The 16,103-nt window shown below is 56.4% G+C and overlaps 1 protein-coding gene across 4 annotated transcripts; it reads right to left on the bottom strand.

Moving 5' to 3' along the window:
• Positions 1-911: 911 nt before the first annotated feature.
• On the bottom strand, positions 912-16,087 carry ZMAT5 (zinc finger matrin-type 5). 4 transcript variants are annotated; one of them, XM_075013230.1, is made up of 8 exons: positions 16,014-16,031; positions 13,432-13,505; positions 13,257-13,303; positions 12,426-12,668; positions 10,993-11,055; positions 10,670-10,750; positions 6,059-6,161; positions 912-1,131 (listed from the first exon to the last, which is right to left on the bottom strand). In XM_075013230.1, the coding sequence occupies exons 4-8, from the start codon at positions 12,550-12,552 to the stop codon at positions 1,002-1,004; spliced, it is 504 nt and encodes a 167-aa protein (XP_074869331.1). In that variant the 5' UTR covers positions 12,553-12,668; positions 13,257-13,303; positions 13,432-13,505; positions 16,014-16,031; the 3' UTR covers positions 912-1,001. The 4 variants fall into 4 exon arrangements, with proteins under 4 accessions (XP_074869331.1, XP_074869335.1, XP_074869332.1 ...); XM_075013234.1 differs by lacking the exon at positions 16,014-16,031 and adding an exon at positions 14,985-15,020 and having other exon boundaries at positions 13,210-13,303; XM_075013231.1 differs by lacking the exon at positions 16,014-16,031 and adding an exon at positions 14,985-15,019.
• Between the last annotated feature and the right edge of the window lie 16 nt (positions 16,088-16,103).

Here is a 16,103-nt window from a genome sequence, read left to right as displayed (position 1 = left end):
CTGTAGGAGTCCAGCCCAGGAGCGCTGTGGGTGGGGGTGCTCCAGCCTCGCATGGCTGAAGAGGCCTCTGCTGCTGCCCACCAGCTACCATGGGGAGGGACTGCTCCAGATGGCCCCATTGCCCTGGGCGCCAGCCCAGAGAGCTCACAGTCTGAACCTGAGACAAGACAGCTGGACCCAGAAACAGGAGGGCAAGGGAACGAGACAGCATGGGACAGAGGGCTCAGGGCACCAGATGCCTCATCATTTTGTGGGCTTCGCAGGGAGCAGGCTGGCTCTTGTCTCCTTTCCAGCACTTCTCCTGGTACCATCGAGGCTTGCTGCCATGACAGGATCTGACGTTTGACTGGAAAAAAGGTTTCTGGGGAGAGAGAGAGAGATATGTCCTTGCCAGCCATTTTGGTCTCAAAGCATCGAACAAGGGCATAAAGCCCAATGTCCCCTCTTCCCAGGCAGGGCCAGCCTTTGGTGGGGGGTGGCAAGAGCCCCACCCAAGGGGGTGCTGTGAGCAGCAGTGGAGGTGAGCCGATGTGACCCGGTGCAGCCAGCAGGCTGGGTCAGACAGCTGCAGGGGGCACCTCTGCCTCTAGGGCAGCCCCATGACCGGGTCTTGCACAGAGAGGTGGAGCTGGCACCGTGCCCCAAAGACCACAGGATGGGGCTCGTGCTAATTGCCATTAGCAAAGGCCTGGCACCCCCTGCCTTACCAGGGAACAGGAAAGCCAGGATGCCTTGAGGGAATTACCCTGCGTGCAGCGCAGGGGACAAACAGGCGGGGGTTGTGAGAGGTGAGTCAATTTCAGCAGAGAGGATGCTACTTCCAGTGATCAACTCAGCACCTGGGCAGCTGGAAAAGAGCGCAGTGGGGGAACAGCAGACCCAGTAGGCCACCCACTTAGACCAGCCACAGCTCAGCTAAGTGACTTTTATTCATTAAAAAGTAACACTGAACACATCCTACAGCAAACAGCCCCCTCTCCACGTCTACCTCTCCTTGCATCTCATCCCCACTGGAGGCTGGGTGGGACTGGCCAGCCTCCAGGCGGTGGGGCCTGAAGGGACGGGGGAAGGTCCTGTATGGGCGGCCAGCCAGGCGGGTACTGAAAAACCAACGTCTTCTCCATCAGCGAACTGAGGGAGGAAAGAAACAGCAGAATTAGGTCAAGTCCAGCCCAGCTGAGACGTGATGGCATTGTGTGCTCCCCACGGCACCCATCATCAGCCCAGTCTTCCAACAGCCACCAGAGCTGTCATCACGAGAAACCAAACCTCCGCAGGGTTGCTGCCTGAATGAGTGAAGCCCAGCAGAGTTAAAGCTAGCAGCCAGCCCTCCGGCCCAAGTGCAGCACTTCCACGCTGGGGGTGCACACCTTGCTCGCTCTGGAGACGATATGCCGTCATTCTGCACATCAGGGCCAAAGGCAGCCCAGGGGCCACTCCATTATCTCCAGAACAGGGCCCTTTAAGTCTTCAATTGGCATGCCGTCTGCCCCCTTCCCAGCTAACCCTCAGCGCCCAAGACAAACCCTCTGTTCTCTGGCGTGAGTCCCGACAGCCGCTGTCACTGAATCTCAGGAGCCTCTACCTCTGAGCCTCACAGCTCTTTGTCAGGGTTATGCGAGGACGCATGCAGCAGTGTCCTTTACATAACCGTGCTTACCGAGAGAACGGCAGTTCCCTCCTGCCCTCGCAGCCCAGACCACCTGCTGGAATTGGCTACGGACGTTTAGTGCGCTGCCTCGCGTGCTGCCTGAGTGGAGCAATCATTTGGCTAATGTTTATATCCCCTTGGCGCAGATTCTTCTGGAGGTGGGAGGACACGGCAGATGCTCTCAGCATCTGGCAAGAACGTTGCTTTTGCTACATTTAGGCCCCGTCTGCACATGGAAGCTGTTCTGCTCTAACAAGACCAGTGCAGCATGGACACAGTTAAAGCAGCATCCGAGTGCACCCAGCTGCACAGCTACATCCAAGGAGCAGAGGGAATAAGCCATAGTGGTACCACTCCTTAGCACAGTGTAACCTCGTCCGCTCTACAGCCTGTATCTCACCGTACCAATTAAAACCCCCAGCCCGGTTCTGATCCCAGAAGTGTGTGGGCGGCCGGCAGGCATTCTGGGAAGCGTGGGTGGCCCTTTACCAGCACTTGGGAGGCGGGGAGCTGGCTGCCTCCCAGTACCAGGAAGGAAGGCTGGAGCAAGGCTTAGGATGCTGGCACGGAACCCAGGAGACGTGGGTCCAGGTCTCTGTGCGAATACGGGCAAGTCACTCCGCCACTCGGTGGCTCTGGCACAGTGGCGCTGGGAAGCTCTACCTGCTGCTGTGGACAGACGTACCTTCGATACAATTGTTTGTGGATTTCTCTCCACCCCAGAACAGCAGAGAACTCCCTGGCTCCAGCAATAAGGATAGGAGGCAGCCCCTGGTCAAAACCTCATCACTACAAAGCCAAGCCAGCCTGGAAGGGTTGTCTGGGGGGAACGTGTGAGACAAGCTAGTGAGTCTCGAGTCCCCTCCCTCAGAATCGGAGTCCCAGTGTGACCTCTGCCACGAGGACATGGAGCGAACAGAGAGCAGCTCAGTTCCCCTTTCCACCTCCAGGCCATGGGCCGCAGCACACCAGCAGCGGATGCTGGAGCTGCTCGTACCCTTCAGGAGCAAGCTGCCTCCCGGAGCTTCTCCATCAGCTCCTAAGCTGCCCTGCTGGTAGCAAAGCTGGAAACGGCCCTCTGGATCCCCAGCCCATCTCTTCCCCAAGGCAGAATTTTCCCTGTGGTTGAGTCTTGCTCTAAAGAGCTGGATGGCCACCATGGACAGCGGCAGCTACCCCGGCACCAGCTAAACGAGGCCGGAGCTGGAGGAGTCCATGTACGCAGACTGCCCCGTCCGGCCCTTCCACAGACAGGATGGCTGGATCACCCAGTCTGACTCTCTGCACAGCACAGGCCAGGCCCTCCGACTCCCACAGCTCGGCAGTGAGCACAAGGACTGAAGCTGCACAGAGCATTTCCGTCCCCGGGCAGAGAACGCAAGAGACCGGGATGCTACCAGCGCCTGAGCGGCGGCAGGAAATTGACAAAGTGAGTGGTGCCCAGATGACCCTGGCTGGTGCCTCTTGCCCCATGCTGCAGATGCAGCAGAAAAGCCCCTCCCAGGAGAAGCCAGGGAAATGGACTACTAGTCCCCTGCCATCCACATTTTCAGCACAGCCGACAGCTCAGCAGCTGGCTGCAGACAGCCCCCAACGAAACCGAGAGTGGAAAGTGATGGCTGCGTCCCAGCCAGTGCCAGAGCCAGAGCCAGAGCCAGAGCCAGGCACACAGTTGCTTGGACAGACATCACACCGGTGGCTCTCACCTGGCAATGCACCAGCAGCACCTAGTGGGGCATGGAGAAGCTTAGCAAAGAAAACGCTCAGCATCCCATGCCCCCTGTCTGCTTCTAACACCCAGGGAGACAGGTACTGGTGCACAGCGATCCCCTGGGGTGCTGCAAAGCTCTGGCCGGGTCCCCGAACAAGGGGCGAGTGAACAGCGTGGAGCCAAGGGGATGCACTGCCAGTGGCTCTGCTACAGGGCTTGGAGCATCCAAGCAAACAGCCGAGATGGAAGGAAAGCAGCGCACCTGGAAACGTTCCAGAGGAAGATCCTGCCCAGACCAGTGTGGAAGGGCCAGGAGCAAAGAGAGACCTGGCTCCTAAGCAAGCAACAGCAACTGAGCCTTCGACACAGTCAGGCGAGCAAGACAACAGGCAGTGCCAGGCTGTAGAGTGGCATCCACAGCTAACAAGCCAGGAGCGAGGGCTGGGCAGGGAGGACAAACAGAGGACTGGTGAGGAGTCAGGCTCAGTGGCCTGTCCCTGGAACTCGGGTAGTTCCTGACATGCAGCACGTGAGTGGCGTTTTCACCCACTGATCACCAAGCGTTTTGCACAGGGGGCCGTGGCAAAGCTCCTCCTCAACCTCGGTGGGTCCTGCACGTGCGGGCAGATTCCTGGCCTCCGAGGCTCAGGCACTGAGCTCCTCTCGGCATGGGAACAAGAGGGAACCGAACTCCAGTCTCTGTGGCCCTGGGCAGGACAAAGCCCTTTACCAAACCCAGTCCTTTTCCTGTGCTGAAATGTGGAGTGGGTGGGGGAACCTGGGCCTGCTTGCTACTCCTGGCTCCAGCCCCTAGCCCCGGTGAAAGCAGCTGCCTACACACGTCTCCCGTAACAGCTGCACGACAGTTACAATTCCCTGGGCCACTTCCCAGCACCTTCCTCTCTCTGGTACCTGCTTGCACACCTGTTCCTCCCAGATCCTCCACAGCCACTTCCCTCCTCAGCTCCTTGTGCGCACTGGGTTCACAGAAGAGGAGCCCTTTCCAAGCAGTCTCACCTGGTTCTTAACTGGCCCCGGGTGTTGTAATCAGTCTGACTCACTTGACTCTGGAAATCAACTAATTGACTCCAGATGCTTTAATTGGCTTGATTGCCATGACTGATTCTGGCAAGTGCCTTCTAGTTCTGCATTAGCCTTTGGGAACAGGGAGCTATTTAATCTGGGGCTAATGTAATTCCCTTCTGCCACTCTTCGATAGTCCTCTGGCCTGACTAGCACTGGGGTGAAAGATCACTCTCTCAATCTTTGGATAGGGAAACTGAGGCACATAGCGCAAGCCTGAGATTTTCAAAGCTATGAGTCGGTAAGAGGCCTGTTGCCCCCTTACCAGCCCTCCGGGGGGTGGGCTAGTAGCTGCAGTATCAAAAGGAAGGGGAAGGGTCAGTGAGAAACCAGGGCCTTGAGGCTGATGGTCCCCAGTGTAATGGGGAGAGACCTGTACTCCAGGTCAGCCTGATTGACAGGGACAACAAACTAATGAGGCAATCAGGAGGCTGGGTGGGATGCTGCTCTGTGTGAGCTGGAACTGCCGGGCTCAGAGTGGGGCTGAGCTAAGGACAGAGCCAGAGACTGAGGAGCAGAGTTGTACCAGACAGAGCGCCGCAGACACAGCCCAAGGAGCAGAGCTGTGCTGGGAGAAAGGCTGCAGCACCAGATCCAAGGGGGCCAGAGCAGCAGCGCTGGGGCTGGAGCTCAGTGCAACCAGCAGCTGAAGAGAGCCAGGGCGGGGGGCATGAGCAGAGACCCCAACACAGGAAGACTCCTCCAGCCAAGAGGCCTTGAAGGGCAGATATGGAGGGGGATTGTAGCCCCAGCTGGGGCAGGGGAAGGAGGCTGACACTGGGGAAAAGGGCCCTGCCACCCAGAGCCTCAAGATGTTTGGCCACCACCAGAGCAAGTGATGGACACACAGCACCCCCACAGCACATCCAGGGCCGCGGCAGGGGCCTGGGACGTGTGAGGAACAGACTGGGATGTGCCCGTGCTTCCCAGAGCCCCAGAGCAGGGCGGTGTGTTCTCCTTGAGCCTTCCCCATTTCTTCCCTATTGTTTAAATTGGTTGTTGTTTAACAAATTGCTTTCGCTTGAACTGTATGTGATAAGCAGCGGGGCAGGGAACCCCTCCGCAGCAGAAAGAGTACCAAGGAGTGGGGACACCCAAGCCCCTGTCCTGAGCAACGGTGACAAGATTGGGGTTGAGCCCCCTCAGGAATCCTGGGCCCAGCCTTAGCAGGGTTACAAGGACTCTGCCACACAGGTGAGTAGAAGGGGAGCCCTTGGGGCCAAGCTGGCCTCTGGCTGCAGGGAGTGGGAGCGAGGTCTCAGATCCTTTTGGTAGCCCACTTCACTCGGTAGTGCAGAAGCCAGGAAAGCTCCACACAAGAGAGGGACCCATGCCCAGTTGGCCAGTGCCGGCATCCCAGAGCTGGGCCTGCATGTCCAGATTTGCACAAGGTCTGATGCACACATCAGGCACACGCACACAGCTCTGAAACCCAGGCTTTGTCCAAAGGGTCCCAGCAACTCAACGCTGCAGTCTCCCGATTCCCAGCTCCCACATGCACTCCACTGGCAGAGACTCTGCCCAGACCAGCCTGTGCCACCGTTCTGATCCAGGGAGCAGGACCAGACCATCTTCGCTCACTGGGGGTGGTGGGGTCTGCCAGCCTCACGTACCTGCTGCTCTGAGCCAAGCTCAGCCGCTTCGCTCTCCTCTCCAGCCACTCCTCGGCTGTGCCAGCTGGGATCTCAGCACCTTCCTCCTTCAGCCGCCTTTCCTCTGTTTGGGGGAGAGAAAATGAGGAGGGCACCACTGGCTGCCCACCCTCGCGCTTCATCTACTCCATCAAGCCCACTGCTCGTTAGCCTGCCGGCAACAGTCTCTCCAAAGCGATCCAGCCCGCTGCAGCCCCTGGCTGGCCATTGCACTTGGCTGCCTGGCTTTGCCTTGGCAAGGTACACCCTGGAACACCCCCTGCCAGGCGCATGCCCAGCATGCAGAGAGGCAGCCTAAGCAACACATCGACTGGCAGTCTGTGCATTCGCAAGGGCATCAGAACGGTGCAGCTGGCTGCGGTGCCCCCAGTCTGGGTGAACAGTTCAGGGTGGAGTTTGGGCTCTCGGGTCACGCTGGGCCTGAGATCTTGGTTTTGGTTTGGAACATCCTGGCTGCATCACTTGGCCTCTGCTGGCCCAGGGCCCTGAAAGATTTGCAAGGAGCTGTCCCTCTGTCTGGCAGGGAAGTAACCAGACAGCTCAGTCCTGGTTAGCTGCTGCAAGGGGAGCAGTTAGCAAGCTGCAGAGTGAGACAAGTCCTGTGTACGTCAGTCTCAGTCTCAGGGTCTGTGCTGGGGTCATTTGCTGTTCTACACATCACAATCCCAAGCCCTTAGGCAGATGGGCCAGAGCAGGATCAGTGGTCAGTGGAGTGCAGCAGCTTGTCTCTGACCTGGGCTGATACTAGATATTTCAGAGGACAGCCCAATGGGGTGGGGGCACTAACCTTCCCTAACCTCTGCTACGCCAGCCGAGAAGAGGAGGGGATGAAACTGACTGTCACCTTTGAACTCCTTGATCCCATGGGTTGATTGGAGCCTCTGGCCCTGGCATAACAGAGCAGCCTCAAGACTGCTCTAGCTTAGCCCATCTGACAATATCCCTCTAGGCGCCGTTTGGCCAGTGGGAGGTAGCCCAGTTACACCCTTGCTTGTGGCGCACACCCTGTATCTGGAGATAGCTATCAAGGCTCTGAGAACACCCCATGCTGGAGGAATCCCCCGCTGCTGCAGAACAGCACAAAGGGGCCATGGCTTGGGCCAAGACCTAGCCCCCCATGCTGAAATTAACAACACGGGCAAGGCAGAGACAAGGCAAGGCCAGGTGCTCACGGCTCCGGTAGCCTGCAGACAAGGAAAGAGAGTCTCCAGGTGTGGAACTGGGAGCACAGCTCCTTTCAAACACTTTGAAATTAGCCAAAGGAGCCAAACGTCAGTCCTCCCCAGCTCCCGGGCAGCGGTCAGTTGAGTCTCCTGTGGTACAGAAGCACCAGGACCAGCTTACAGCGGATATAAAGGACAGACCAACCGACCTTCAGACCTGTCTAGCTCCCTGACAAACACAACCTGTGCCACCCTGTGGCTCCTTCCACAAAGCACCTGCTCGGAACCAAGGCATCGTATGTCATGATTTTAAGCAAACTATTATACATTTCCAGACAGGGTGTGAAATTAATATCACTCCAGCAGAGTGAAGGATCGCTCCAGCCTCGTGGTGGCAGCCAATTATTCCTCTGCCTGGTCAATATTAATGAGGACAATGTGCTACACAATGAGCAGCTGGAGATGGATAATTTTCCATACCTGAAACTCACGGCCTCCGCTGAGGAGAACTGTGCGACCCCCTGGCTGCACGTCGCGCCAAATGCAGCAATGAGGCTCTCTGGTGGAGAGCTCTGCTCTGCAGAGCCCCCGGTTAGAATGGCTGCCCCGCACAGTCTCAAAGAAAGGACTGATCAGAGGGAGACTCGCTGGCTGCAGCAGAATTACTCCCAATCTACACCGGTTTAAGTGAGATAAGACGCTGGCCCTGGTGTCCACATGGAAACACCTTCATCAGCACAAGTCTCTGTGCCAATATGCTCCAGCCGTCAGACAGGCAGCAGGGTAGGGCCCATTTAGCACCATCCTGCCTTTATAAGTGCAGAACTCTGCACTTGTCCTGCCTGAAGCTTATCAGATTTCTTTTGGCCCAATCCTCCAATTTGTCTAGGTCACTCTGGATCCTACCCCCACCCTCCAGCTTATCTACCCCTGTCCCCAGCTTCGGGTCATCTGCCAGTCTGCTGAGGGTGCAAACCACAGAATACTAGAAAACTGGAAAGGACCCGGAGAGTCATCAAGTCCAGTCCCCTGCCTGCATGGCAGGAAGCGGCAGCATCTAGAATGCCTTCTCCATTCAGTACAGGTCCCACACTTTCCCTGACCACCTTCTTGCTGCGAACCTGCCTGCAGAAAGCCTTCTTGTTTAGCTTCAGATCCCTCGCTAGCTGCAGTTCCCATTGCGCTTTGGACTCCCTGATTAGTCCCCTGCACGGTCCAGCAGTGTTTTATAGTCCTCCCAAGTCACCTGTCCAAGCTTCCCCCTCTTGTACACTTCTGTTTTGTGTGTAAGCTCCCCAAAGAGTCTCTTCTAAGCCAAGATGGTTGTCTGCCATATTTGCTGTTCTTTCTGCACATTGGGATGGTTTGCTCCTGTGCCCCCAATAGGGCTTCCTTAAAATACAGCCAGCTCCCCTGGAATCCCTTCCCCTCATATTAGCCTCTCAGGGGGTCCTGACCATCAGTTAGTTCCCTGTGGGAGTCAAAGTCTGCTCTTCCAAAGTGCAAGATCTGTGTTCTGCGACTCTCCTTTCCTCCTTCTGTCGGGACCCTGAACTTGTCTGTCACAGGGTCCTGCCATGGCTGATGCACCTGGCTAGTTGCAGTCTGTTCTCCCCTGAGCTCTGGCATTAACACCACTATATTCAGTGTCCCTGCATCTCTCCTGGCAGCTGGCTCCATTCTGCAAACACAGCTCCAGCATCTGTCCTGTGCCTGTGACTCCGACCTTCTGACTGGACTCTGCACACAGTGCAGCGCTGACTTGTGCCAGCTGCGTTCTCTGGCTACTCATGTTTTCCATGTTACCAGATCCCACCACCCTTCCCAGCCTTGAAAACCATCTCCAGCCAGTCCCACTCAGCCACCCTGGGTTGCTCAGCAGAGAACAACCCATCTCACGTGGTCAGCCTTCACTCAGCCTGACAGCACTGGATCTGCTCCCAGGAGCCAGGTGAGCACAGCCCCAAAGCCAGGAACATAACCTGCTCTCCGCCCAGTACTGCCAGGTCTGGATAAGAGCCGTCAAGGCTGCTCGCTCCTTGCAGAGGAATTGCTTTAATTCAAGGCTTAAGTTTGTAAAGCCAAGAACAAGGGTTCCACAGAGGCAACTTGGCCAGTCAACTCACTTTCACCTGAGCAATGAAAAATGCACTTGGCAAACAGTTCTGACAGGTCCTGCCCTGCCCCATGGCTCCACTCCAGACAGCTGCTGTTACACAACTATCAACAGCCTTAAGGGGCTGCAGGTCTGCAGTTTTCTTCAGGTGCACTGACTTCCTGGGCAGCCCCCGCTAGACCCTGCAGCAAAGAGGGTCACTAAGGTTCTGCTGAGGCAGGCAGGAGCAGAGAGAAGAGGGGCGAGGTGGCACGGTGGGCACTGCCTTGCTGGGTGTGGGGTGGTCAGCAGCCCCAGCTGGCTCTCTCCAGCAGAGGGAGTTTTGCTGCCTGCCCGTGTGGTTCAGTGAGCGATTTGCAGAGAAGCCCCGGGGACGGGTGTCTGACACAGCAGCAGCCAGGGCCAGCTTGGAGGTGCCTCCCTCCTGCTCCTGCAGATCTAGAACAAAGCTGCCTTCTCTGAACTTGATCCCCACTGAAGTCCCCAAGGAACAACCCCCCGTCCCAAACAGGACCTCTTTGCCAGCATGAGCTGCCCCCGCTGCATGGCAATCAGAGCAATGCTTGAGCTCGCCTGGAACTGGGCAAGCCAATGGCTTGGTGACAGCAGCAAATCTTGGCCCTGGGTCTTACCCTATAGAGGGTGTGATGTCCCGGGGCCTTGCAGCAGCCCTCTTCTGCTTGGGGATCACCTGGGCTCACCTGGCCTCCCCCACAGACTGGCCAAGGGACGCAACCGCTGTCTAGGCCCCTTCCCCATGCCAAGTCCCACAGCCCCAGAACTGAAACCCGGACTCCAGGCCCCTGTGCCTGCCCTGCAGAGGAGCCAGCTAAGCTGTTTCCCTCCAATTGTGGGGAGGGGCAGTGGGGGATCACAAAGTCTGGGGGGATGTGATGCACTAGTGCCCCCTCCTGGAGACAACTCATACAGCTGGCTAACAAAACCACTCCCAGCCATGCTGCAGGGCACCACAGGGCCCAGAAAGCTGCTGTCTGAGGCCCATTACTGGGCTGCAGCTCTGAGCAGTAACACACACCAGTCTCTCCCTGAGCCAGAGCATCAGGGAAAGAACCCACATAGGAAGGGGCCCTTTCTCCAGTAGTGTTACGGGCAAGGATGCCGAGGAGGGGCTGGGGCCAGCAGGATCGTTCCGTGCAGCTGCCTAGTCCCCCAGGCTGTCACTGCCCACTTGGTCCTCTGCACTCCTTGTGCCCTACCAACACTGAAGCCAGGGCTCCCGGGCCTTCTCACGCGGCAGTGCTGCGTTCGCACCTCCCTCTGCCCATCACTCACCTTGCACCTGTGCGTTCAGCTTCTCCAGATCCTCCTCAGTCAGGTGGGAGAACCTGCAGTTGAACCCGAAGTCGCACTGCCCTGGAACAGGAGCCACATCAGGCAGATTAGGGCTCTCTCCAGGTATCAGAGGAACAGGCCTGGTCTCCCCCATATGCCTGCACAGCCCACCTCCAGGCTTCCCTTTCCATGCGGTTGTCTGCACCAGTGCACCCAGCAGCTGTTGGGCCCATAGGAGCCAGGCCAACCCAGAGAGGCACTGACCCAGCAAACAGAGACAGCACACCCTCATTATCATTGTGCAAAACACTTCATTAACTCACCTGTTTGCAGAAACTTCCTGCAGGGCTTCTTGCTCTGCTCCTCTAGCAGGACAGCAGCAGCATCTGGGGGGGCAAGGAAGGAAAAGGGGGAATGAGCAGGGCATCTCAAACCCCACGTACACGTTGGCCATTTGCGGGAAGGTTGTCCTGCACCAGGCCTGCAGCTCATGGGAATCGCACGCAGGCTAGCTGCCTGGTGTGCAGCAACCCTGGAACGCTTGCTACAGAGCAGCTGAGGACTAACATGTGCCTTGTCTGCAGGCTCCAGTATCTCACTAGCTTCAGAAGAGCTTGTGTTCTTTCTGCCACGCGCTTCCGCCACCCAGCAGAAAACCAGCGCGAGGCCAGAGCCAGGGCGGTCTGCGAAGCACACAGGCAGGCGCAGGCTCTGGTTCAAACTGGCAGTAACAGGAAGCGTGCAGCAGGTCTGGACGCTGGGCCTGCAGTGCGTGAAAAGTGACCCTTAATGACTGCTGAGGCTGTCCCTTTGAAACCCCCAGCAGTGAATCTGCCCGGAGAGCCAACTGGAGTCCTGCTGGAGGGGAATCCCTCAGTGTTCAATGGAAGCTGCAGCTGCGAATGCCAGGGCTGTGTTCAGTCTGGAGACAGGGAACCTGTGCTAGCCAAGGAAAGGCAACCCCTGCCAAGCACCGGGACGCTAGTGCAAGACAGGCCTGGGAACAAACAACGGGGTAAGGCTGGTAGGCTGCTGGCCTTGCTACCAGCGACCCCAGTAGGACCCTGGCTAGTGCTGAGGTTCCTTCCAGGCTCAGCAATACAGTCACTTCCAGTTTTGCAACCCAAACTGTACTGGGCAAACTTGCTGCCCCTCAGCACCAGGCTGCAGCAGCCCAGCGAGCAGGGCGACTTGTTCCCTGGCCTTAACTCCTGGCTCACGGGAGCCCAGTGAAGGCCGTGTGACTGCCCCAAGGCCTTAAGGCTGCTTCTGGACTGCAGCTGCATCATCCACACCCACGTCTGCCTCCTCAGTGCCACCTGCCCCCGAGCCTGCCCATGTTCCCCATGGCCGGGGAACCCCAGGCAGCAAGCAGCACCCTTTATCCCTGTCACACATCCCTGCCTCCTCCAGCTCCACGGGGGCTTCATAAGCCTCCTAACTCAGCCCAGCACATGCCTCCTCTCTCAGCCTCACCAGCGCTGGCGCACAAGCCCTCTCCTTTGCACTCCTACCATTTGCAGCAGATCTTCCGGCTCTCCCCATCTCACCTGACCCAGGAGTCCTCCCGGGGCGGCACTGCCACCTCAGGAACAATTTGGCAGTCAGATCACCAGGCCTGGGAGGCCTCCTGCGACACAGTGGGCTGAAGGGTGCTGCACAGAGGTCACTGACGCTAATCCAGCCTCATCTCCTCACTGCCTCCCACAACCACCCTTCAGGGAGCAGAAGGTCCAGCTCCGCGGGCAGGACCCACCTCGGAAGAGGTCATACCAGGCCTTCTTGGCCCGCAGGTGCTGCACCCCATTCAAGTGCTTCTTCCTGTTGTGGAGGTTGTCTTGAAAGGATCGGTCGCAGTAGTCGCAGAAATATCTCTTCCCCATTTATCTCCACTCTGGCCCAGAACATAGCTTCAGGCAGATGTCAGGGGCCTCGCGTGTCCCAGGGAAACACGTATAGCTGCTGCTTCCCAAGGACAAGGACCCTCAGAAGGTGAACACTGGAGAGGGATAGAGAGGAAGGGGTGACACAAGTTAATTGAAACTACCCCCCTCCCCTGTGACACGGCTGCGCCAAGTGCAGTGGCCTGCCGGACAACGCTCAGCGCTGCTCCACGGGGGCTTCCATCCCCCTCCGTGGGGACTTGCTCCCTAAGCAGTGGGACTCCAGCTATACACACCTCCTCCACGAGACACGGTGAGCAGGGCAACCACAAGGATGCAAAGCCACAGGGGCGACAAAACCAGCAGCAGGACAATCGTGCTTCCACGCCCAGCCTAAAGCCCATGTATGGCACTGCTCCTACCTGACTAGATATCTGCTGCAGGGAGTCCCGATCATTGACAGTGAGGCCAGGGAAACACCACCAGCTGCCAAGCAGCCCCTGAGCACTGAAGCAGATACCCTGGGGAGGCAGGATCATCCCAGGAGTTAGCGAGCCTCTGACCCCAGATGATAAACCACTGGCAGCGCCTAGTCCAGTGCTGATCTAGCTAGGGATGAACGCTGCCTTATACCACACAGGCTTAGCATATCCCCACCTTAATCTCCTTCGTCTTGCCTCTCGGCAAATGTTACTTTGACACACCTTGTGTTCCCAGCTGTACTGGCTCCTGAACTTTTTCACAAGCCCATCTATGCATAAAAAAAACGGTAAGAAAGGTCCATTAGAGAGTCACCAGATACTTCACAATAATAAGGTGATTTTAAACATAAAATGTTTGTTTTTACTCGTGTTAAAAGCAATAAATATTTTAACTTACAACAGTTATTTGTTTGGATTTTAACAATCCTCTGTGGTGAATGCACTCTAGACTCTTCAGCACAGGGCAAGGGCCTGGGAATCAAATTGAAAATGACTAGGACCAAAAGCACTATTGACTAACCTATTGCCATTCTTCCCCTGAGAGAAGCATCAACACGTAGTAACCAGACAGCTTTTTAAAAGAGTTTGTTGGGTTTTAATAACCTGCACTACTAAAAACACGAGTCGACAAGTCTCCTTAATAATTTTAACCTGGCTTTTCTCTTCATGTACTATCTGCAATTGAATCCATGCCAAGGGGGTGTCGGGGGAGCCACCCCTGAACAGGTGCGTTGGACTTCAACCCACTTTAAAGTCATATTGTTCCACTTCAAAACCTTTGCAGAGCCACCCTTTCAAAAAGCAGCAGCACAATCCAACCAGTGCAGCAGTTGGCAGACCCACATGGCTGGGGGCCTGAAGAGATCACTTGTATAATTTCACACCTTTCATTTCTAAGGGGATGCTCACGAGTTTGATTTACAAGTCCATGCCTACCCCGGGGAGACAGAAGGTGACGCAGACAAGAACATTGGTCAGATTTGTTTTTGGAGTGTAACTGGTATTTTTTGTACAGGATTCTGAAAATTGCTTCTGGGCCTCCTTCTCAATTTCCTGCTTCCTCATAATCTAGCCTCTGGGCCATTTTAGCCACCTTGGTTATCTAGGCAGATGTGAAGTCAATTAAACCCAGTGTCAAGCTTATGAGACCCAGCTGCCAATTTAAATATGCTTGGATCACCATAGTAACAAGTGAAACCAGTGGAGTCTGCCAGCCTCTCCCCATGCTGAAAAGGGCCAGATTCTTATTGCATTTACACCTGTGTAAGTCCATAACAACTCCAACAATTTCAACAGATTTAGCCAGAAGTCACACCAGCATAACTGTGATCAAAAGCCAGCCAAATGGGAAAACTTCACAGGCTTATTTAGAAGACTGCCTTAAGAGAAGTGATGCTCAGCAGTAACCTCTGAAAAAGTATGGCTGAGTTTTCAACACCACCTATTAAAGCGGTGTACTTAATCCCCATTACCCATTGGGAGTGGTGTGTTCAAACCTCCTGGACAACTTTCCAGTTTTCTGTGTGTCTGGCACAGACAGAAGCCTTGGTCCACACTAGAAACCTTCCCTGATCTCAAAAGCAGCTGCGTGAAAGATCAAAGGCAAATGACTCGGCAGCCAGGACTCCATTTCCAGGTTGCTGACATGATTGAAACACAGAGCAAGTGTCAGTTTTTAAGATCCATTCAAAACTTAGTTGAGATGCTCATTCAATAGAAATCCAGGGAGAGAAACAGAAGTTTTAAAGGGAATTTTCCATTCTTCTTTTTAGTTAACCTGGTTAGGACCAGCGATGGTATCTCCAGAATAAATATGTAGATAAAATGGGCAACAGGGCTTGTTGCAAGGAAAAATTCCAGGATTAGTATTACTGTGGTGTGGTCTGTGGTTGCTAGTAGGAATTTCCCCGAGATTAAGTGGTTGTCCATAGCAGAGAACAGGCCTCTCACCTAAGATCTCTGGGAGCATAGCACCATGTTCCGGTTTAGGTTTAGGTTGTTGATGATGTGCTGCAGGGGTTAGAGCCGGGAGCTATAGATAGTAAGTGGTGTTCTGGTATTGACCTTCTTGGGCTTATCTTGAAGTGGAACTTTTCCATGCAACAAACCCCATTGCCAACTTTGTCCACACATTTATTCTGGAGATATCATCATTGGACCTAACCAGTTTAATTACAGGATTACAAGCTCACTGTAATGGGGTGGGGGGAACAATGGGCGATCGCTCCCCTACTACAATGAGCCCCGCGCTGTACTGGGGTAGGGGGGGAACAATGGGCGATCGCTCCCCTACTACAATGAGCCCCGCGCTGTACTGGGGCGGGGGGGGAACAATGGGCGATCGCTCCCCTACTACAATGAGCCCCGCGCTGTACTGGGGCAGGGGGGGAACAATGGGCGATCGCTCCCCTACTACAATGAGCCCCGCGCTGTACTGGGGCAGGGGGGGAACAATGGGCGATCGCTCCCCTACTACAATGAGCCCCGCGCTGTACTGGGGCAGGGGGGGAACAATGGGCGATCGCTCCCCTACTACAATGAGCCCCGCGCTGTACTGGGGCAGGGGGGGAACAATGGGCGATCGCTCCCCTACTACAATGAGCCCCGCGCTGTACTGGGGCGGGGGGGGAACAATGGGCGATCGCTCCCCTACTACAATGAGCCCCGCGCTGTACTGGGGCAGGGGGGGAACAATGGGCGATCGCTCCCCTACTACAATGAGCCCCGCGCTGTACTGGGGCGGGGGGGGAACAATGGGCGATCGCTCCCCTACTACAATGAGCCCCGCGCTGTACTGGGGCAGGGGGGGAACAATGGGCGATCGCTCCCCTACTACAATGAGCCCCGCGCTGTACTGGGGCGGCGGCAACGGGCGATCGCACCGGGCGGGGGGCGACACCACATCCCGAGCAGCGGCACCGGCACCACGGGCGCGAGCGGCCCGGCCCGGCCCTGCCCGGCCCCGCCGAGAGCACTCACCAGCTGTACGCGTCCCCGCCGCTCTGCAGCGCCCCCCGCCGGGCCGGAGGATTCGCAACCCCGCCGGAAGTGTCCGCGGAGGCGGAGCGC

The sequence above is a fragment of the Carettochelys insculpta genome, chromosome 18 (genome assembly GCF_033958435.1).
Source record: "Carettochelys insculpta isolate YL-2023 chromosome 18, ASM3395843v1, whole genome shotgun sequence".
NCBI lineage: Eukaryota > Metazoa > Chordata > Testudines > Carettochelyidae > Carettochelys > Carettochelys insculpta.
This window is presented reverse-complemented; position numbering and strand designations above follow the sequence as displayed.